The sequence below is a fragment of the Pygoscelis adeliae genome, unplaced genomic scaffold, assembly GCF_000699105.1.
Source record: "Pygoscelis adeliae isolate BGI_AS28 unplaced genomic scaffold, ASM69910v1 Scaffold26, whole genome shotgun sequence".
Taxonomy (NCBI): Eukaryota; Metazoa; Chordata; class Aves; order Sphenisciformes; family Spheniscidae; genus Pygoscelis; species Pygoscelis adeliae.
The window spans coordinates 7,248,975-7,265,850 of NW_008825104.1; the positions used below are offsets into that span (position 1 = coordinate 7,248,975).

General features: G+C 34.6%; 1 protein-coding gene across 3 annotated transcripts in view; it reads right to left on the bottom strand.

Annotated features, from left to right (window-relative positions):
- The window catches only part of TRAPPC13 (trafficking protein particle complex 13), an 18,665-nt gene extending 4,634 nt beyond the window's left edge, over positions 1-14,031 (bottom strand). For 2 of the 3 annotated variants that reach the window (XM_009327279.1, XM_009327278.1), the window contains exons 1-8: positions 13,965-14,031; positions 12,985-13,084; positions 12,310-12,394; positions 11,457-11,584; positions 11,242-11,314; positions 8,070-8,114; positions 2,226-2,359; positions 861-1,059 (exon numbers count right to left, since the gene is read on the bottom strand). In XM_009327279.1, the coding sequence (XP_009325554.1) occupies positions 861-1,059; positions 2,226-2,359; positions 8,070-8,114; positions 11,242-11,314; positions 11,457-11,584; positions 12,310-12,394; positions 12,985-13,084; positions 13,965-14,031 (831 nt within the window). Of the gene's footprint in view, positions 1-323; positions 546-860; positions 1,060-2,225; positions 2,360-8,069; positions 8,115-11,241; positions 11,315-11,456; positions 11,585-12,309; positions 12,395-12,984; positions 13,085-13,964 lie in introns of those variants that run through there. The other variant, XM_009327281.1, reaches the window with a different exon arrangement.
- Between the last annotated feature and the right edge of the window lie 2,845 nt (positions 14,032-16,876).

Sequence of the window (16,876 nt, forward strand, 5' to 3'; positions counted from 1 at the left end):
GATTTCGCGACAGAATTGCTCGATTTACTAGAAGATGGGGGTGGTGGGCGGGGGGAGAGACAGAGGCAGAAACCCAATTACAAGCTTTGTAAACTCAGACTAAGATTCAATTGTCAAAGCTTTTTTACTTCTCCCCCATATTACACCATCCTCAATTCAAAACACGCAAGTCAGGTTTAGGCATTAGAGTAGACAGGCTGTGCAGCTGACTTAAGCAAGCTAGTAATTACAACTTAAAATTCATGAAAAATTTCTTAAAAACCCAGAATCTAATAGATTCAATCAAAACTGTGGATATGAAAGATAAATAGTATTATCCTTACATAAAAACTGTTACTCAAAGCCAAAATGTCTGTATGAATTAGGGAGCAGACTTCTGTGTCAACAGTTAGCATACTTAAAGGAGTTCTTTTGTCTGTGCTTTTCAGTTTGTTGCCAAATGCCATCCAAGAAGTTAATTTTATTCTAAGCAATGTATTTTGCTACATAGGTTACTTGATTCTGGCAATTCAAGTGCGCAATCCATTAAGTTATGTTGTTCAGTGCTGTGAAAAAAGAAAGAGGCATGTTATGTGCCAGAAAACAAATCCTCAAGGAAACAAAAAATGTTGCCATTCACATGACGAAAAGGAACAAGAATGCTTTTGTTCAGCTAGAGTCCCTTGCAATAGTGGTTTTTCCACACTTCACTGACCAAATGTATTAAATAACTTTCTCAAATACATATAGAAACATGTGAATTCAGAATGAGGTCCAGAAAGTAAGCAGCCTGAACTTTTCTTTCAAGTCATTATTAAATTGTTCATTGAGTTGCCTTAAAAATGGATGCTAAGTTAAACTGATGCTTAAGTTAAACTTACCATTCTTTGGAGCTGGCTAGTTTGCAGCCTTCCTCGTTCACCCAGATTAGTCTTCCATACAATGTCTAGTTTACCAATGACTGTGACACCTTTTATTACTCCAGCTTTCTCTGCAAATTCTTGCTTTGGTTTTAGGCAGTACAAGTACTGACGTGTATCCATAGGTTGTAAATAAGTCCTTGAGCCAAAAGTAGACTCACTAAAAGAAAAAAACATTGGGTCTTAATTTAAAGAGTTATTTTCAGGAAGACTTAAGAACCTAACCTTTTTTCCCCCATCCCTCACCAGTCTTACTGTGTGTGTGTTTTATTCATGGCAAAACACAATTTTTTTTTGTTTTTTTCACAACAGAAAACCATTCCAGAATTTATGTAGCATCAAGCACCAAGGCAAAAAAAGTTATTCATCTAAGCCAGAGACATCTGAGGTAGAAATCTGCTTTGCAACATTATAATTTATTACCTAGCATCTTAGCATTAAAATGATGCTGGTAATTTTAATTCTGCTATTTGGTTCCCTCCCAGTAAACCTCAGTGTCATGAGCCTAAGATTCCTGTTCAGGACAAGAACCATTACAGCGGATGCAAACACTTTGTAAGAACAATGTTCCACTACGCTGCAGGCGAACCCTTTGACAGGCAAGGAGAAGACAGAATTTTCACTTCAGCCGCCACTGCAGAAGCACCCAAACATCACCTCCTCCAAAAACCCAAGCAACTGCAAAGCACAAACAGCCAAAGTTAACTTCTACCCAGGTATCACAAGCTTTTGTATCCACAACAGTTTACTGAGCACAGTAGAAAATTCTTCTGGCATTTGGTGTTTTACTAATTGACACTAAAAGACATTTAATTTATTTCAGCACGACAAATTTTTATATTCTAAGATCCTGTAAGAGTGTTGCACTGATTCACCTTGACCGCTGCCTTGCTAGATCTTGATTAGAACAATTGAAAACAGTTACCAGTCTACCAGAAGGAAGCAAGGACAAGCCAGACAGGTCCTGTAAGGCTAAATATGTTTACACAGATCAAGTCAGAACCAGATGTGGGCTGAATTTTATGTAGGAGATACTGAAGAAGTAGTCTGTTCTCATGTTACCATGTCATCCATGTTACCAATTATTTGAGGATTAAGCTGGGGATTCCTCTACTAGGTAGAATTACAAAGTTTTAAGAATAGTTTCTCAAAAAAGAAAACTGTAGCAGCTTTTCCAGCTGAACACGTAACAGGAATTGGATATTTTTAATCAAGCAAAGAAGTATAATCCTTCCATTACAGACAAATCACTAACTGTAAAGCTTATGTCGCATGAAATCATAATACAAAGAGTTTCAAAGTCAAATATCCTGAATCTGAACATACCTTTCCCCTGCTGCGTCAGCTGTGTTCAGTTCTGCAACATTGTACATCATAGATGGCTCTAAAGAAACCTTCTCCATAAACATTGGAGAGGTAGTGATATTCTGAATCTGAGCTTCCAGAAACACTTCATCTGTCTGGAAAAAAAACAAAAGTGCAAGTTCGTGAAAACGTGATGTTATTGAAGAGTAGCCAGTCCTACTGTTAAAAAAAAAAAAGTCACATGTGTTTAGTTCATGCCTGCAAATCAAATTAATTAATGCAAGAAAAAACCTTAATCCCAGTAACAATAGGAGCAAAAGTGTTAGTCAACAGGTATCTTGCCAAACAATGGATGTGGGATAATTTCGCTAAGTTCTAGCTATTGCTTATTTATAATGCATCAGATCACCACTTCCCAAGACTTTCGTCAACTCAATAGCAACTCAAGTTTTAATTCATATTATTAAAAAAGAAAAAATAGAATAAATGGTAAAGAATTGCAGTGCACAACGACATGCCATGCCAGATTACTAGTGCATCAAGCTGTAGAAAAAAATTGTGTGTGTTTTGCTTTCACTGAAGTAAAATAGTTCAGGTACATGCTCTGAGATTTTATTATTATTCTGAAACTTCGATGCACTGCCTGAAAAGCAAAAACCTGCCTCCTCTCTCACTCAGCTGCATCATGCCAATGGTTACAAATATTATATGCATCCAACAATTTAACTGGTGCTCTACCTTCAAAACATCCTCTAAGACATATCTGTTAAACAAAGCTAATGCCTGAAGATGGTATATAAGGACCAATTCTAGTACAGGAATGAAAGCTACAGACTGTTAGACTTCACAAGCTGAAAAAACGTGGAACAAGGTGTTTTTGCCTCACTGCTTCTGTGGAATTGTGGAACAGTGAAGTCACTTTGCAGCTCTAAAATCTCAGGACAGAATAATCACGGAAGACTCGGTCTACTAGAGATATGAGCCCCTGGAGAAGTGAAAAACAAAACCAAAGAAGTGTGAATTAAAAAAAAAAAAAGGCAGGGGGTACCAAAGCTGCGTTTACAAGGGAGTTATTTATTCAGGCAGTTGGACTAGATGATCATTGTAGGTCCCTTCCAACTGAAATATTCTATTCTATAAATTCAGTATGAAGCAGTTTAGGTATTTTGTTATGATAAATAAAAAAAAGTGGTTTTATGGGGGACGTGGAAGGAAGCTTGCAGTTTCTTTTTAATCAGTGCAAATAAATTACTCCATTATACAAATGGAGTCCTGCTTGTAAATTACAAAATTAAAGTGGGACAAAATAGTAAAAATATTTTTAGTCTCAAAAGGCATTGTGTTAGAAGGAGAAATACAGAATGGTACTGGAACTGTTCATTGTGCCTTATAAACATGTTAAACACAAACCAGATGATCGCATATATAGAGTAATGAAAACTGTGCAAGCTCCACAGGTTACAGACAGACCTCACACTTGCAGAAGGAGCTGGAAATAACCCCAACTAAAACATGGCTCCCAGTAATCATTACTACTACCACCTGACTGTCACTTAAATTGGTACTGTTTATATCCCATAAATCCATTGCTCAAAGTGTCCATTTACCCAAATTTTAGTTGTTTTCAATGCAGCAACCATAGGCAGAAATTTAGAAAAAGCTAATTTGAAAAGGAAAAGAAAAAACAAGCAGCATAATGAAAAAGCAAGTTAGTTTTGTGTTATTCCTAAGTTGGTTTAATATCACATGGTTTAAAAAAAAAATAATCCTTAAGTACTTCAGAAGAATGCAGTTTATTTTAATACAAGGCACACCTTAAAGTGAAATCAGACTGAAGAATTATCATACTAACTCATCAACTGTTACATGCAGTTAAAAGTTGGAAAGCGCAGTTCCAGCTAGCGAAAGGAAGGAAGAACATCCAACTGCTGCTCTCTCCTCAAACCCACTGTCTCCACCAACCAGACGTGAAAAGTTGTGTCACAGATTACACAAGCAGTGCTGTAGTAAACCCTCCATTCCTATGGGTCAAAAGCAGGAAGATTTTAGAAGGGATTAACTCCCATTTTCAAATAATGAATCTAGTCAAGTTTTGGTGAGGTATTTTATAGGAGGACCCCCACAAGCAAGAGTCTGTAATAATCACCTTTTAGTTTCAACAATGGGTATTAAAGAAAGAGCTAACCATTTAAATGATTAGCTGCACATATAAAGATGAGAAAACGTCAGTTCATGATATGCAGAACAAACATTGCTTTTCCATTATGTTTTTAAAAGAATGTCAACAAGCACAGAGACAGATCAGCAATTAAAAAAGCATACATATTTATAAAAAAATAAATAAAAATTACCACAGAACTGAGGTCACTCTAATGGGAAAATAAAAAAAGAATACATTAGAGAAATTAGGGTTAAATGTTAAAGAAAAAGGAGGCTAACTTTCAAACAAAATGCATTTCTGCATTTTTTTGCACCATCTAAACAAGATAGCATTAGTAAGACAGAAACGTAAATTAAAATGGATGCAAACAAAGATGACAACTACATTTCTAATAAGTTATAGCTAGTATGGTTACATGGTTTACTAGCTTTGCTTCAGAACCAGTCCAAAGTAGAGCCTAAGGCACACAAGTCACAGATAAGGTATGGTAGGACAAACTGACCCAGAAAAAAGTTAGTTTTTGAGCACACTAAAAGTTTGCCTTGAATTTAAATCCATGCAATGGGTTGTGTATGAAATGGAAAAACAGTCCTGTCATTTTACAGATAATTTGAAGTATCCACATATATAAGGTCTCAAAATAAAAATAATGTGGTTATGTGTTCTAGCAAAGCTACAATACTGCAGCTCATAACAAAATTTGGCACAACATAATCAGGAAAAACTCTTTTTTGAATATCCGTCATTCCAAAAACCCAACTTTAATTGCAAATTTTGTTTTCTTAAGTGTCTGCATATTTGCCTCCCTATGCATGTTTGCAGGAACAAAACCTTTTCCAGAGCCTTTTCCACGCCAAAGTCAGCGAGAGACTTTCTACAGTCTGGGGCAGGTAATTCAGTTTCAGGATTGCAGCAGGTTAGGGCGACAGGGCATGCGTTCTGTGCATGAATTTCAGTGATCAACTTGATTTGGATGCTATTGCAATACGAGCAACAAGCAAGAAAATTAAGGTTCAGCGTCATTCCTTGTCTTAGAAAAAATGAAATTATGGATTGAAATTTCTAGTAGCAAATAATTTTAGTGACAGACTTTATTAATAGATAGCACCACATCTGTAATATTACTGGTAACAGTTTAACTGTCTAGTGAACCTTTAAAGACCTTTAGTTAACTAATAACTGACACATACAGCATTTTTTTTTCTCCCCTGCTCCCAAGGATAACAGTCTTTCTTAACATTCAGGATGAAAGTCTTTGTGCTTTGACAGCAATGTAGTATCACATACAACATCTAAACAAAGGGTTATTTCTAGGTTTTTTAATTTTATTTGACTTCTGTCATCATAATATATAGCAGCACTTTATATACTTTCAGAAATGAAATATGGATGGTACTGTATCAGTTTGCTAGGCAAATGAAAATTGCTCAGTTAATACAATCCAAAAATCTTTAAAAAAATTTTTTTCAGTCAATCATATGGATACTACAGTAATGGGAGTTGCATAAATTCCTGAAGAGGAAGAACAAAAGGCATCAAAGCAGCCTTTTAAAACCTTTACGGGGAGGACACGACAAAACCAGAAAACCACAAATACCAAAGTTTCTCATAGATCTTTATCATGAGGAATTGGTGGCTAATTGAGGAATGGAGTTTATTAAGTCCCTTATCAAGGCCAGTCAGTAAAACATTTTTGTAAGAAAAGAATACTTTTGACCTATGTCAAAAGTTTGCCCAGAATCTACCTTAAAGAGGTTTTTATTTCCATTTGTTATGAAATGTTTCAGCAGAAAACAAAATTTACATGTGAAGTATAGAGAGACAGCAACATTTGATTTATCTGTCCCTCTTTCCCCTATCACATATTTTCTATCTGAAAAAATAACATAATCCACACACAAAATGGAAGTTTATTTTGTTCCCAGAGAAATTACCTAGTTTCTTAGGATTATTTTTGTTCTTAAATCACAGCAGGAGACATTTCCAGACATTCCCATTTACTGATAACACCTGTTCCATAAAGCAGTCGACCATGGTATGTGCTTACGTTCCGACCCTACTCAGGTATCTCACACCTGGTCAACCTAAGGATTGAAGCCTGTGGCCTAGATACATGTACCAAGATATTTTTAGGAAAATGCTTTTCTCTTTTCCTCTGTACTATGATTGTGACTTATGCCTTGATTTATCCTCCCTCTAAATAAGTCACATGCTATATATTAAATGTCTTATAGTTTACGTGCTACTCATTCACAGCAGAGAGAAAATCTTTATGCAAAGTTTCCTGCACAACTCTGAACAAGACAGATCTTTGCATCTGGAATCCTCATTTGTAAAGCAGAAATTCTTATCAGTTATTTCTCCCTTCTGTTTTCTCAACTAATACTGTCAGGACAGGAAAGAAATATACCTTTCACACCTCTATAGCCATAATCTTGCATGATGAACCCCAGGTGTGACTATGATGGAGATAAATAATTAGAACAATAGATTTGGAGACTCTCTGCTTTTCTACATGCAAATTCATAGCACATATACCTGCTTAGTTAAGAACAAACAGGAGAGCAAAATACTTTCTACTTAGCTTAACACAAGTTATTTTTCCAAATCACCAAAATTCCATATATTTTCTTCTCCTCTTACTGACACTTTGGTCTTTTTTCTCCCATCTACTATTCACTGCAACATAAAACACCTACAACTTCACCCTATCTTTTAACCTATTTCAAACAAACTGTTTAAGAATACTAATGAAGGTTTTCAACCAAATGGCTAGCAGTGTAATAGTTGACCATATTTCAGATGTTACAGAAAAAGTTCAATACTCATAACAGAAGCTCCCAAAGCACTTTCCAAGTATCAGTCTGAACTTCGTACAAACAATACAGAATACGATGCTCACAAAATTAAGCTACTTGCTCACTATCACAAAGCAGGTAAGTGATACTGATGGAAACAAATGTCCTAACTTCCTATGTAATGAGATATTGTGGAAGTTTATACCCTACAACAGACCTATATAATACATATATCCACAGGGAATGTCTACAAATAAAAAGAATGCTGTATGTAATTTGTAAGAGTTTCCAGTGTGTCACCTTCAGTTAAATTTCTTCCCATAAAAAGCCAAAGACAGATGCCTAAGTATGTCCAAATAAATATACAAGTCATATATAAGGTCATTTAGTTTTGGAGCACTGTGTATAACTGCCACAAACCTAAGAATTAAATTATTGAACAAAGGGGTCCTATTTACATTTAAATTTAAAATTTCCCCAATGTAAATAGGACCCCTTTGTTCAATAATTTAATTTTAAATTTCCCCAATCTGGTAAATTATTATCTGCTTTGTGAACAATTAATCTCCCTTACAGTATGTACTCTATCAGCCTAAATATACAGGCAATAACTGGAAGTATTTGAGTTCACAGGAAAGCAGAAAATATGCAAAATTGTCAGTCAATTGCATTAAAGTCCTGACATATCTGCCTTAGTTACCATCTCTTTCCCCCGCTTCATCAAAAGTGTACCTGTTTTTAAACTAAATAATATAAACCCACCACCTAATTTTTTCCTTTTAGAACTGATCATCTTTCTCAGAAATGTGTACTTAAGAAGCTCTTTGAATTTAATCTAACCACCTAACGTGAAGTAATAAACCCAGCACACTAAAACAAAATCAAATACACGCAGCTCTCACTTACCTCAGCATTGTAGAATTTGGTTTTCACATCTAGTGGTTTAAGGACCTGAATGAAATGGAAAAAAGACAGATTGACAACTGGTTTCTCAGATAACTTCAGCATAAACTCTTTGTAAGTGCTAGGATCTTCACTAAAGTGTTATTTTTCTTTTAGATCTTACACAGAACAGGTCCACAATGGAATACACGATACAACAAACTGAGCTAAAACCTCACAATTCAGAGTATATACTTGCTGCTTCTTATTTACACACTTGACTGCTTTGCTACTAAGCAGTTTTCTCAGACTGAAAACAATTACTTCTCCACCTAAGCACTGGCCTCTTATGGAACCAGACAAATCCCGTGCACTGAGTAGATCTATGCCTCTAAAAATAACATTACATCCATCTTGTATCCTGAAGTGGTCTGCACTTGCTTTCAAGAGTGAGCGAGATCCATGTAATAGTTACAAGTCCTTCAGTGTTCTGCAGCAACCAAAAGTTGCTGAGGGCTTCTCTAAAAATAAATAAAATAGAGAACTATTCATGTGATTAGCTTAAGCAACAAACCATTACTAGGCTTCACTTCCTTCTTGAAAATGCAACTGTTACAAGAAATAAAAAAGCCAATAAATCATTTTAATCCCATGAGATTTATATAATCAAATTGTTTTCTCTTGCTGATTTAAAGGTGATAAAGTGTTGATTCTTAAGTGCTTGAATTTTGTGCATAAAGCCAGTACAATTAACACATTCAGATATGAAATGGATATACACTGATGTAACTGAAAGAAATAATCTTCTATTATACTTGTAAGGAAACAAATTCAAATTATATTGCTGAAGACATTTATTCCCCTTTACACAGGGAAACACTTGTTTTGTTTACATGTAAGTGTACTGCACCCTGAGACCCCTGAAGTTCCAAGTTGTGAACAAATTTTTTAGCCCTCAAGAATGCAATATTTAAAAGTAGCCTTCACAGAGATTTTTGCATTATAACAGGCATAATGTTCAAATCTTTCAAGTAATTATAACTCTCTCTAGTCAGAAAAAAAAGTCAAAATTTTAATTTAGGTGTTTGTTGGTTGAGGGTTTTTTCCTGCCAAATATTTTGCTTCAGAGAGCTTCTTACTGATTTCCCTAAGTGCTGATGTTTTCTCTCTCTGATAAATGAAGTCTTTCCATTCATTCCAGTAGATTTCAAGTGGCATTCCAGTAAAAAAAAAAATCAATTATTGTGAGGTTCACCCACACCCTCCCCTGCAATCAAACAACCACTAAATTGTAGAAAGAATCATTCCTTTTCCATATAAACATAATGGTGTTAATTACTCAGAGAAAGCTTTGGAACAAAAAGGCTCTATTGATCAGTATTAAACTACACATAATGGTTGAAAAAGAAGCTGTTTAAAACCAACTGTAACACCAGTTCAACTTAAAAGATCCTAGAAAACATAACTGAAAAAGTTGAGAATCTGTCAAAAAGAAAATGGTTTTTTTTGTTATAAAATAGCTGGTGGCACCTTGATCACTAGCACCCATCAATTCCCACTGTAAAGACATTGTTCAGTTTTCTGTAATATTTCTTTTTGTTTGTTCTCAGATTTTCTAGCTGGTGTCTCCATGTCAAATTTAAAAAATAACAACCAAAATTGCTCAGTGAAGTGTTTTTCTCATAATGAATCAGAGAGTATTTATAGAATGTGTGTTAAAGTATATATATACTTTTTGAGAAGCTCTTCCGCTTCCTTCTTTGAAGGAAGAGCTTCAAATTTGACAGATAGCTGGCCTTAGCTATTTTGACATTAAAATTGCCTGTGTTGTGTTCAGTTAAAAAACATAGAAATTACAAGACGCATATAGACGCACACTGAAAAATGTGCACAAATATGTTTCCATATGAAATCTAAAGGAGACAAATTGACATCCTGAACAAGGCTCTGGAAAGAACAAAGGTAGGGAAGGGAGAGAAGATGAGAACTGGAAGCCTGCAGATACATACATTAGTGACCAGAGGGGACAGAATACTGAACTCCTGGGGGACAAAGAATAGAGAAATTGAAAGGGAAATGGTTTCATAAGGAGAGCAAGACAAAACACAAAGATGAAAATCAGCTTCAATGGAGATAAAGAAACACTGCAGAGTTTCTGGGTTCAGAGGAGAGTGTAACATGAAAATTGATATGGAATGATTTTCCCTAGGATTGTCTGGAAACACCTTTGACTAATCAATACCTGCCATTTCAAGGCCCACAAGTACTAACAGCGCCTGGGTGTTCTTTGTCTGTAGCACATGGCAATTTAGCCTCTTAAAGACTGAAATGCTTTTTTCTGAAGTATCTAGATAGAATACTAGAAAAGAGCAAAATGAAATCACCTGCAGCCTGCAAAAGATACAAGTCTCGATTATATAATGCTCCTGTATTGCCATTCTGTGAGAGTATCCGAAAGTGTATGCAGTAAAACATGTCACCTAATCCTCCATTCTATGGGAAAGAGCCCACAATTATCCAAGTCCCCGCATGTTTCTCTAAAAAATAAACATCCATTAAATACACAGCTAAAATAGACTTTCCTGCCAGAATCAGTCCACAGATAACAGTAATTTCCTGCTTTCTTCTGTTACTCTAATCTCAAGTCTTGAAATTTCTGCAGTGGAACAAAAGGTTTCAACTCCATCAATTACTTCTGTGGATATTAGTCAGACATAACACATCAGACCACATAGTTTCCTTTAAAAAACAAACCACTAAGTTCCAATTTAAAAAAGGTTACACACATTAAAAGAAAAACCAGAATTTTACAGTCTAAACTCAAAGGTTAGATGTGTCAAAGTCAGAATGAACAATACTTGTTCTGTTTAAAAATAACCATAAAGCCGGCTGCTATAAAAAGGGTTTCTTTAAAGAGTAGATTTAATAATTATTCATTGTTAAATAATTATTCATTTCTCAATAAATGAATAAAAACTATAACATGTAATATTTATTATTATTTCTGAAATGTTTAACTGCATGGTAATTAGAAAACATCATTTCATGTGAAGTTTGAAGCAAAGTTTTTCATCAGTTCACTTTTAGAAATCAAACAGATTTTTAGTATGTAAAAGTGCTTTAGAAGTATCAAATGTTTTAAAATGGATTTTCCAGATTCACCCACTTATTAAAAGTAGAATACTTCATGCAATACCTGAAATTTGAAGAACTTTCTGAAATACATCTTCTCTCCTGTCTGCGTAGTGTAACTTACTGCACAAACTAAGCTGAAAGAAACAAACAATTTTTTAAAAAATAATTTTTAATTATTTTAAATTTTATGCCTATGTCAAAGCAGCAACAGAATAGCATTCATGTGCTCCAGTTTCATTTAAGCTCATTTAATTACAGAAAAATTTAAAACCTTACATGTGTGTTCCTATCTCCTTTACTTCATGATGGATCACATCATCAATGCAACAGTCAGGTTTAAGTTCTGCCACTGCAGAACTAGAAGCTGAAAGGTTCAAGCGCTGAGAACTTGTCTGAAGATCAGCCTGGGGACAGAAAAAACAAAACATTGATTAAAACTGCAGCTGCTTAAAGCAATCTGAACAAAAATAACTTATGTTATAAAGTACTAGGTTTCACTGAGCATTTTGTACCCTACATGCTTTTACACATATAATTAAGGTATGTTGAGATGATGAGATACTTGTCAAAGCTAAAGACAAGTTCTAAAATATATATAAATGGTACAATCCTTTAACACACAGCTTATAAAATCTCTATTTACTTTTTCCATTGAGTTCCACAATGACTTCTGGAATTTTTGTTCTCAATGTATTACTTGTTCAGCAGAAAATGCAAAAAAACCAATGCACTAGAAAAGAACTCATTTGAAATATAAGCAAAATACAAGTCAATGCATGCTTTACAGAGACTTGCTTTGATGACCTCATTGAAAGTGCAACTAGGCAAATATAAGTTCAATTTTTTAGCTCTGGAAGTTTTGCTACACCAATTCTCCAGAGAAGATTTATTACATAGCCATTTTTTTTGATACAACTGTAGTTTTTCATTTTAATCTTCAAAGATTTCTATCATAATTTCTATTTTTATGTCTTATTGTTTCCAATTTCCAGATATATTTTCTGGATTGGAAAGTGACAGGTATTTCCTAAAGTCTATATATTAGCATTAAACATACAAGATATTGTCAGAAAACATACTCAACATATTTTATTTTTTTTAGAAATCCAGTAAGTAGATCTTCACATACCTTCACCAGAATGTCCTTGACAACTTGATTACTATCATTGTGTACACTAATGTAACTGGAGAACGTCTCTCCCAAAAATATATTTCTGTGTTTAAAAAAAAAAAAAAAATGTTGAGTAACAGTTATTTAAAAAAATACAGAACATTTCACTGAAATCCCTTTAAGTTCTAATTAAAACACATATACACACACACACGTGTTTGCCAGATCAAATCCTAAAACTACGTTGGCATTTTCACACCCATACTTCTAAACGTAATCCTTCTAAGACAAACAACTTCAAAAGAGAACAAACAAATCAGAATTTTTTTCTAGATAAAAATCTGAGAAGAATAAGAAGATGGCTTACAGTACCCACAAAAATCACTGTAGTAAACTGTTAGTATAAGATGTGGTTTATAGTAGTGCATTATTGTAGAAATTCACCTACAGTTGCAAATTTCTGTCAGCTTTTAATCCTTATTACATTCAGAGTCAGGCTACAGAAAAGGAACATCAGGCAGCACACATTTATATATTATGTCACATTATAAATCAAGCCACAGATTATTTTTAAAACAATTTAACATCTCATTGCGTAACAACGATGTTGAAAAAGAAAGAAAAGTAACAAACACATTATCGTTAAATGAATCCCAAACCTTGTATGTTACAGTTACAACAATTCATTCTTACCCAAAATTTTGAGGCAAAGTCAGCATTTCTCCTAGCATCAAAGTTTCTGCTCCCTTTACAGTAGAAGGATCATCCTTCATGAGCTGGTTAAATAGATTACCTGTGGAAATATCAAATTGCTAGTATCTAAATATTTGCTAAGTCTGAAGTTTTGTCTTGATTTAAGTTATGACACTTAATCACTTATTTAGATGTAATTTATTTTAGATATACTTATTTTACAACCAACTTGTTTAGGGATAAAATACGTATCTATAGGCCTGCCTATAAATTATAACTTACTTCCAGGCACTCGTGTCCAATAAATCATTCGGTATACATACTGAAGGGCGCAATCCCAAAGGCATTGTTCAAATTAACATTAAACTTTAAGGGAAATTCTGCCCGAGTAAAGTACATTACGTAGCAGAACTAACAACCCCACTTACTTTCTTCCCCTGCTTGCTTTGTATTTCCACACAATCCTCTTTTCTTGAATCTTTCCTTTGCCTCTTTCTTATACATGACTTCTAGACTGCAACTATTACTGGGGGACAACCCAGGGATTTCCAATTTATGACTGTACACCAAGCATAACACAATTCAGAAGCAGTGATTCTTGCAAAATAATTTTCCATACAGCATTCATGTGTCGATTCTAATTACCAGGGCATTTTCTCCAGATAAGGAAGATAGTAACTCCGAACTTTCTACAGTTACACATTTGTCTCTCACAACTGCCTTCCATCTTGTGTGCTAATCGCTCTGACTTTGGGGTCTCATGTTTGCAGGATCATCACCAAGCTTTCAAAGCTGTAGGTCAAGAGTAGTGGAGTGCACCTTGGTATTTTCCTATAGCCATTACCAAACAGAATATATCGCTGTTTCAGATTACCGTCTATGGGAGGCCATAAGATTCCTCTGACATCTAAGTCGCAGATGCTCACATTGCTTAAACCTGGTAATATGTACACAATAATCAGTCAGTAGAAAAGACATACCTGGCAAATCTCTTTCTTCACAAGTCACTGGAATATTAGTGAATAAAGTAGGTTTGGTTAGCCTCATCACTGCAAAAATCAGAAAATAAACCATAGGTCAATGAAACAAGTATTTTTTACCTTTTTTTTTTTTTAAGTATAATTTTGTCTTGCTCTACTTCCACCAAAAAAAAAAATCCAACCACCAAATCTTAGCCTGAGAAAGGGTAACACCTTTTTGGATCACCTGGCCTTTTTCAATATAACAAATTCCCTGCTACTCTGAGATCCAAGAGCACTGGTGATGCCATTGCTCCATCTTGCTTTATTCCTCTGGTGCACTAACATCTACTGCTTTCAATCTTATGTGCTAATGATCTTATACCTGTTACAGTGTTAAGTGCTTTGTGGACTTCAGGAGAAATGTACCAGTTTCATTTTTTTGTGGACTCTTCTAGGCTAAGCACCTGTTCTGTGATCCTGGTTGCTCTAGAATGGGACATGATGAGTAGCATGGACCCTTTCAGTCAAACTCCAGGCTATAAGGAATTGCATTTACACCCTAATCTCCAAAACATATGCAAGATAGAGTTACAAGTCTAAAAGCCTACATTCTTTATACAACCGCTTTTTCTTTTAGTCACAAACTTTAAACTCAAACCAGCAAAACCACCACAAAAACCTCAGGAACACACTTACAAAACCCCCTATTTTATCAATACTGACAAAATCAAAATCATTGATATCTTGCTATTAAAAAAACCCTCTACTTCAAGAAAGTGGTATTTTTCAAAGGCTATTTTAACTCAGAATACTCAAAATTACATTATTTGTATTTGTATTACAGATCTAAGATGTTGCTTTTTAAAAAAAATCCTCCCTATTCATATAACCAATGGCCCTAATCTTGCATATAGCTTCTCATGAAAGCATTCACATGAAAAAGTTGAGCATTTGTAACCTTAGGTATTGATCTGAATACGTAAAAATCACTAATTTGTTGTTCTTCGAAACTTTAACAAACATAAAACCATATAATTTCTTAAAACTAAAACATAAAATAAAAGGATTTCTCTTGACTGCAACAAGTTAATCAACATCCTTGCACTGACACATGTATCGTGCTTTTATCTTTATTGTACTTTTGTACATCTTACATGTCCAGTCAGCATTCACTATTTCCAGTTGTGTAAAATACTCAAGTATTTCGATATACATTTGGGTGTAGTAGGCTGTACTGGTTCACAAGAATTTACACTACCATAAAGCAGACCTATGCAAGTTAGCATTGACACAAACACATCTCAGTTTTCACATTAAAAAAGGCAATACATTCTCTTTGTTATGGTGAAAAGTTGAAAAACATGACTTCTGAAGGCTAAGAACCACGAGGTAAATAAAAAGCCCCAAAATGTACAAAACAGAGTAAATGGAGAACCAGATTCCACATTGAAAATGAAAAAGATAAATACTGAACTATACATGCATATGAACTAAGCATTTCTGGAACAGTTCAGAATGAAATTCTGGATTTCAGCTTGTACATTGGTTCTACCCAGGACTGTAATAATTCTGTAGAGAATCCAAATGTGGTGTTCACTTTTTATTACATGATGGTTACCCAGCTGAGGTGCTCACAATTAGCAGTGCATGTATCATTATTCACATACAAGCCAACCCAAAGCAGCAGAAAGCTGACAGCTACCACTGAACAGCGACACTAATCTCTCCTTCTGTTTAGTAAGATGTTTGTTTAGCTCTTTTGTCGGTATGTTAAACAAATATAGTGGGACTGTATTACTGGCAGTTACCTAATTTTTTCAAGTCTACAGTGAGCCCATATAAACTAGTGCTTGCTGACTCTTTCTAAAGGAACAGTTACAGATCAAGTTTAGTCACGTTTAAGACAATAAATAAATAAATAGATCGCAGAATGAAGTCAAAACACAAATAAATTAAGATATTTAGATTATCATATTTAATAGGACTACTAAATTAATATTAGAAAATATTGTATCTTTGCAGGATGACCTCTCATCTCTTTTCTTCTAAGATCCTAGACACAAAATACAACATTAAATAAAACTCAAATCACGCTGCATTCTACTCCATTATATCTTTAAAAACACTGACTCACAAAGAAACTTTGTTACTCTTAGTATTAAGCTCAGAAAAAGAATTTCAGTGAAATAACTTGGCTATAAAAGCCTTAAAACTAATAGTGACCCTCAGTTACTCTAGGCAGCATTTTACATCAATTCTGCTAAGTGGTAATATTAAATGTCACAAACACCTCAAACATCAATATAAGACTCCCTTAACATTCAGTCAAGGTTTAGAAATACACGTCAGTGATCCAAACTGAGCAATATCCTTAATTTTAAACTACAAAAATATATGTAATGCCTATAATAAAATATAATTATTCCAACATAAGGGTGTCATCAAAAGAAAAATGTAAGTAAAAGCGCAAGGGGATTTTATTTAGTTTTTACACAGAGGCATGTCCATTATGCTTACGTGCACTTCTATTTGATCAGTGTTAATGATAATCTAACAATCTACAAATACCATTCACTTATTTTCCCCCTTTTCCAGACGCCACAGACCTTGACCTCCAGCTCCAGCAAAATTATCTGGAGTTAGTAAGGGTGCCCAAGAAAAATACAGACCCTTGCAGTCATATCGATCCCAGTTTAATGGCTCCACCAACCCTCCGAACGTTGAATTGAACAGGAACAGCATGACCTTGAAACACTTTATTCTTTCAGGTGATAAAAAGTCATGCTGAACTCAGCCTTTTATCACCACTAAACGCATTCAAATCCTCAAAGACCTTTACCTTCCATAATGACAGCAAAGAGAGGTTTACAGATATGTCTGATTTCTTAAGTTCCTGACACATAGCTGGAAGTTAGTGCTTTCTTGTTCCT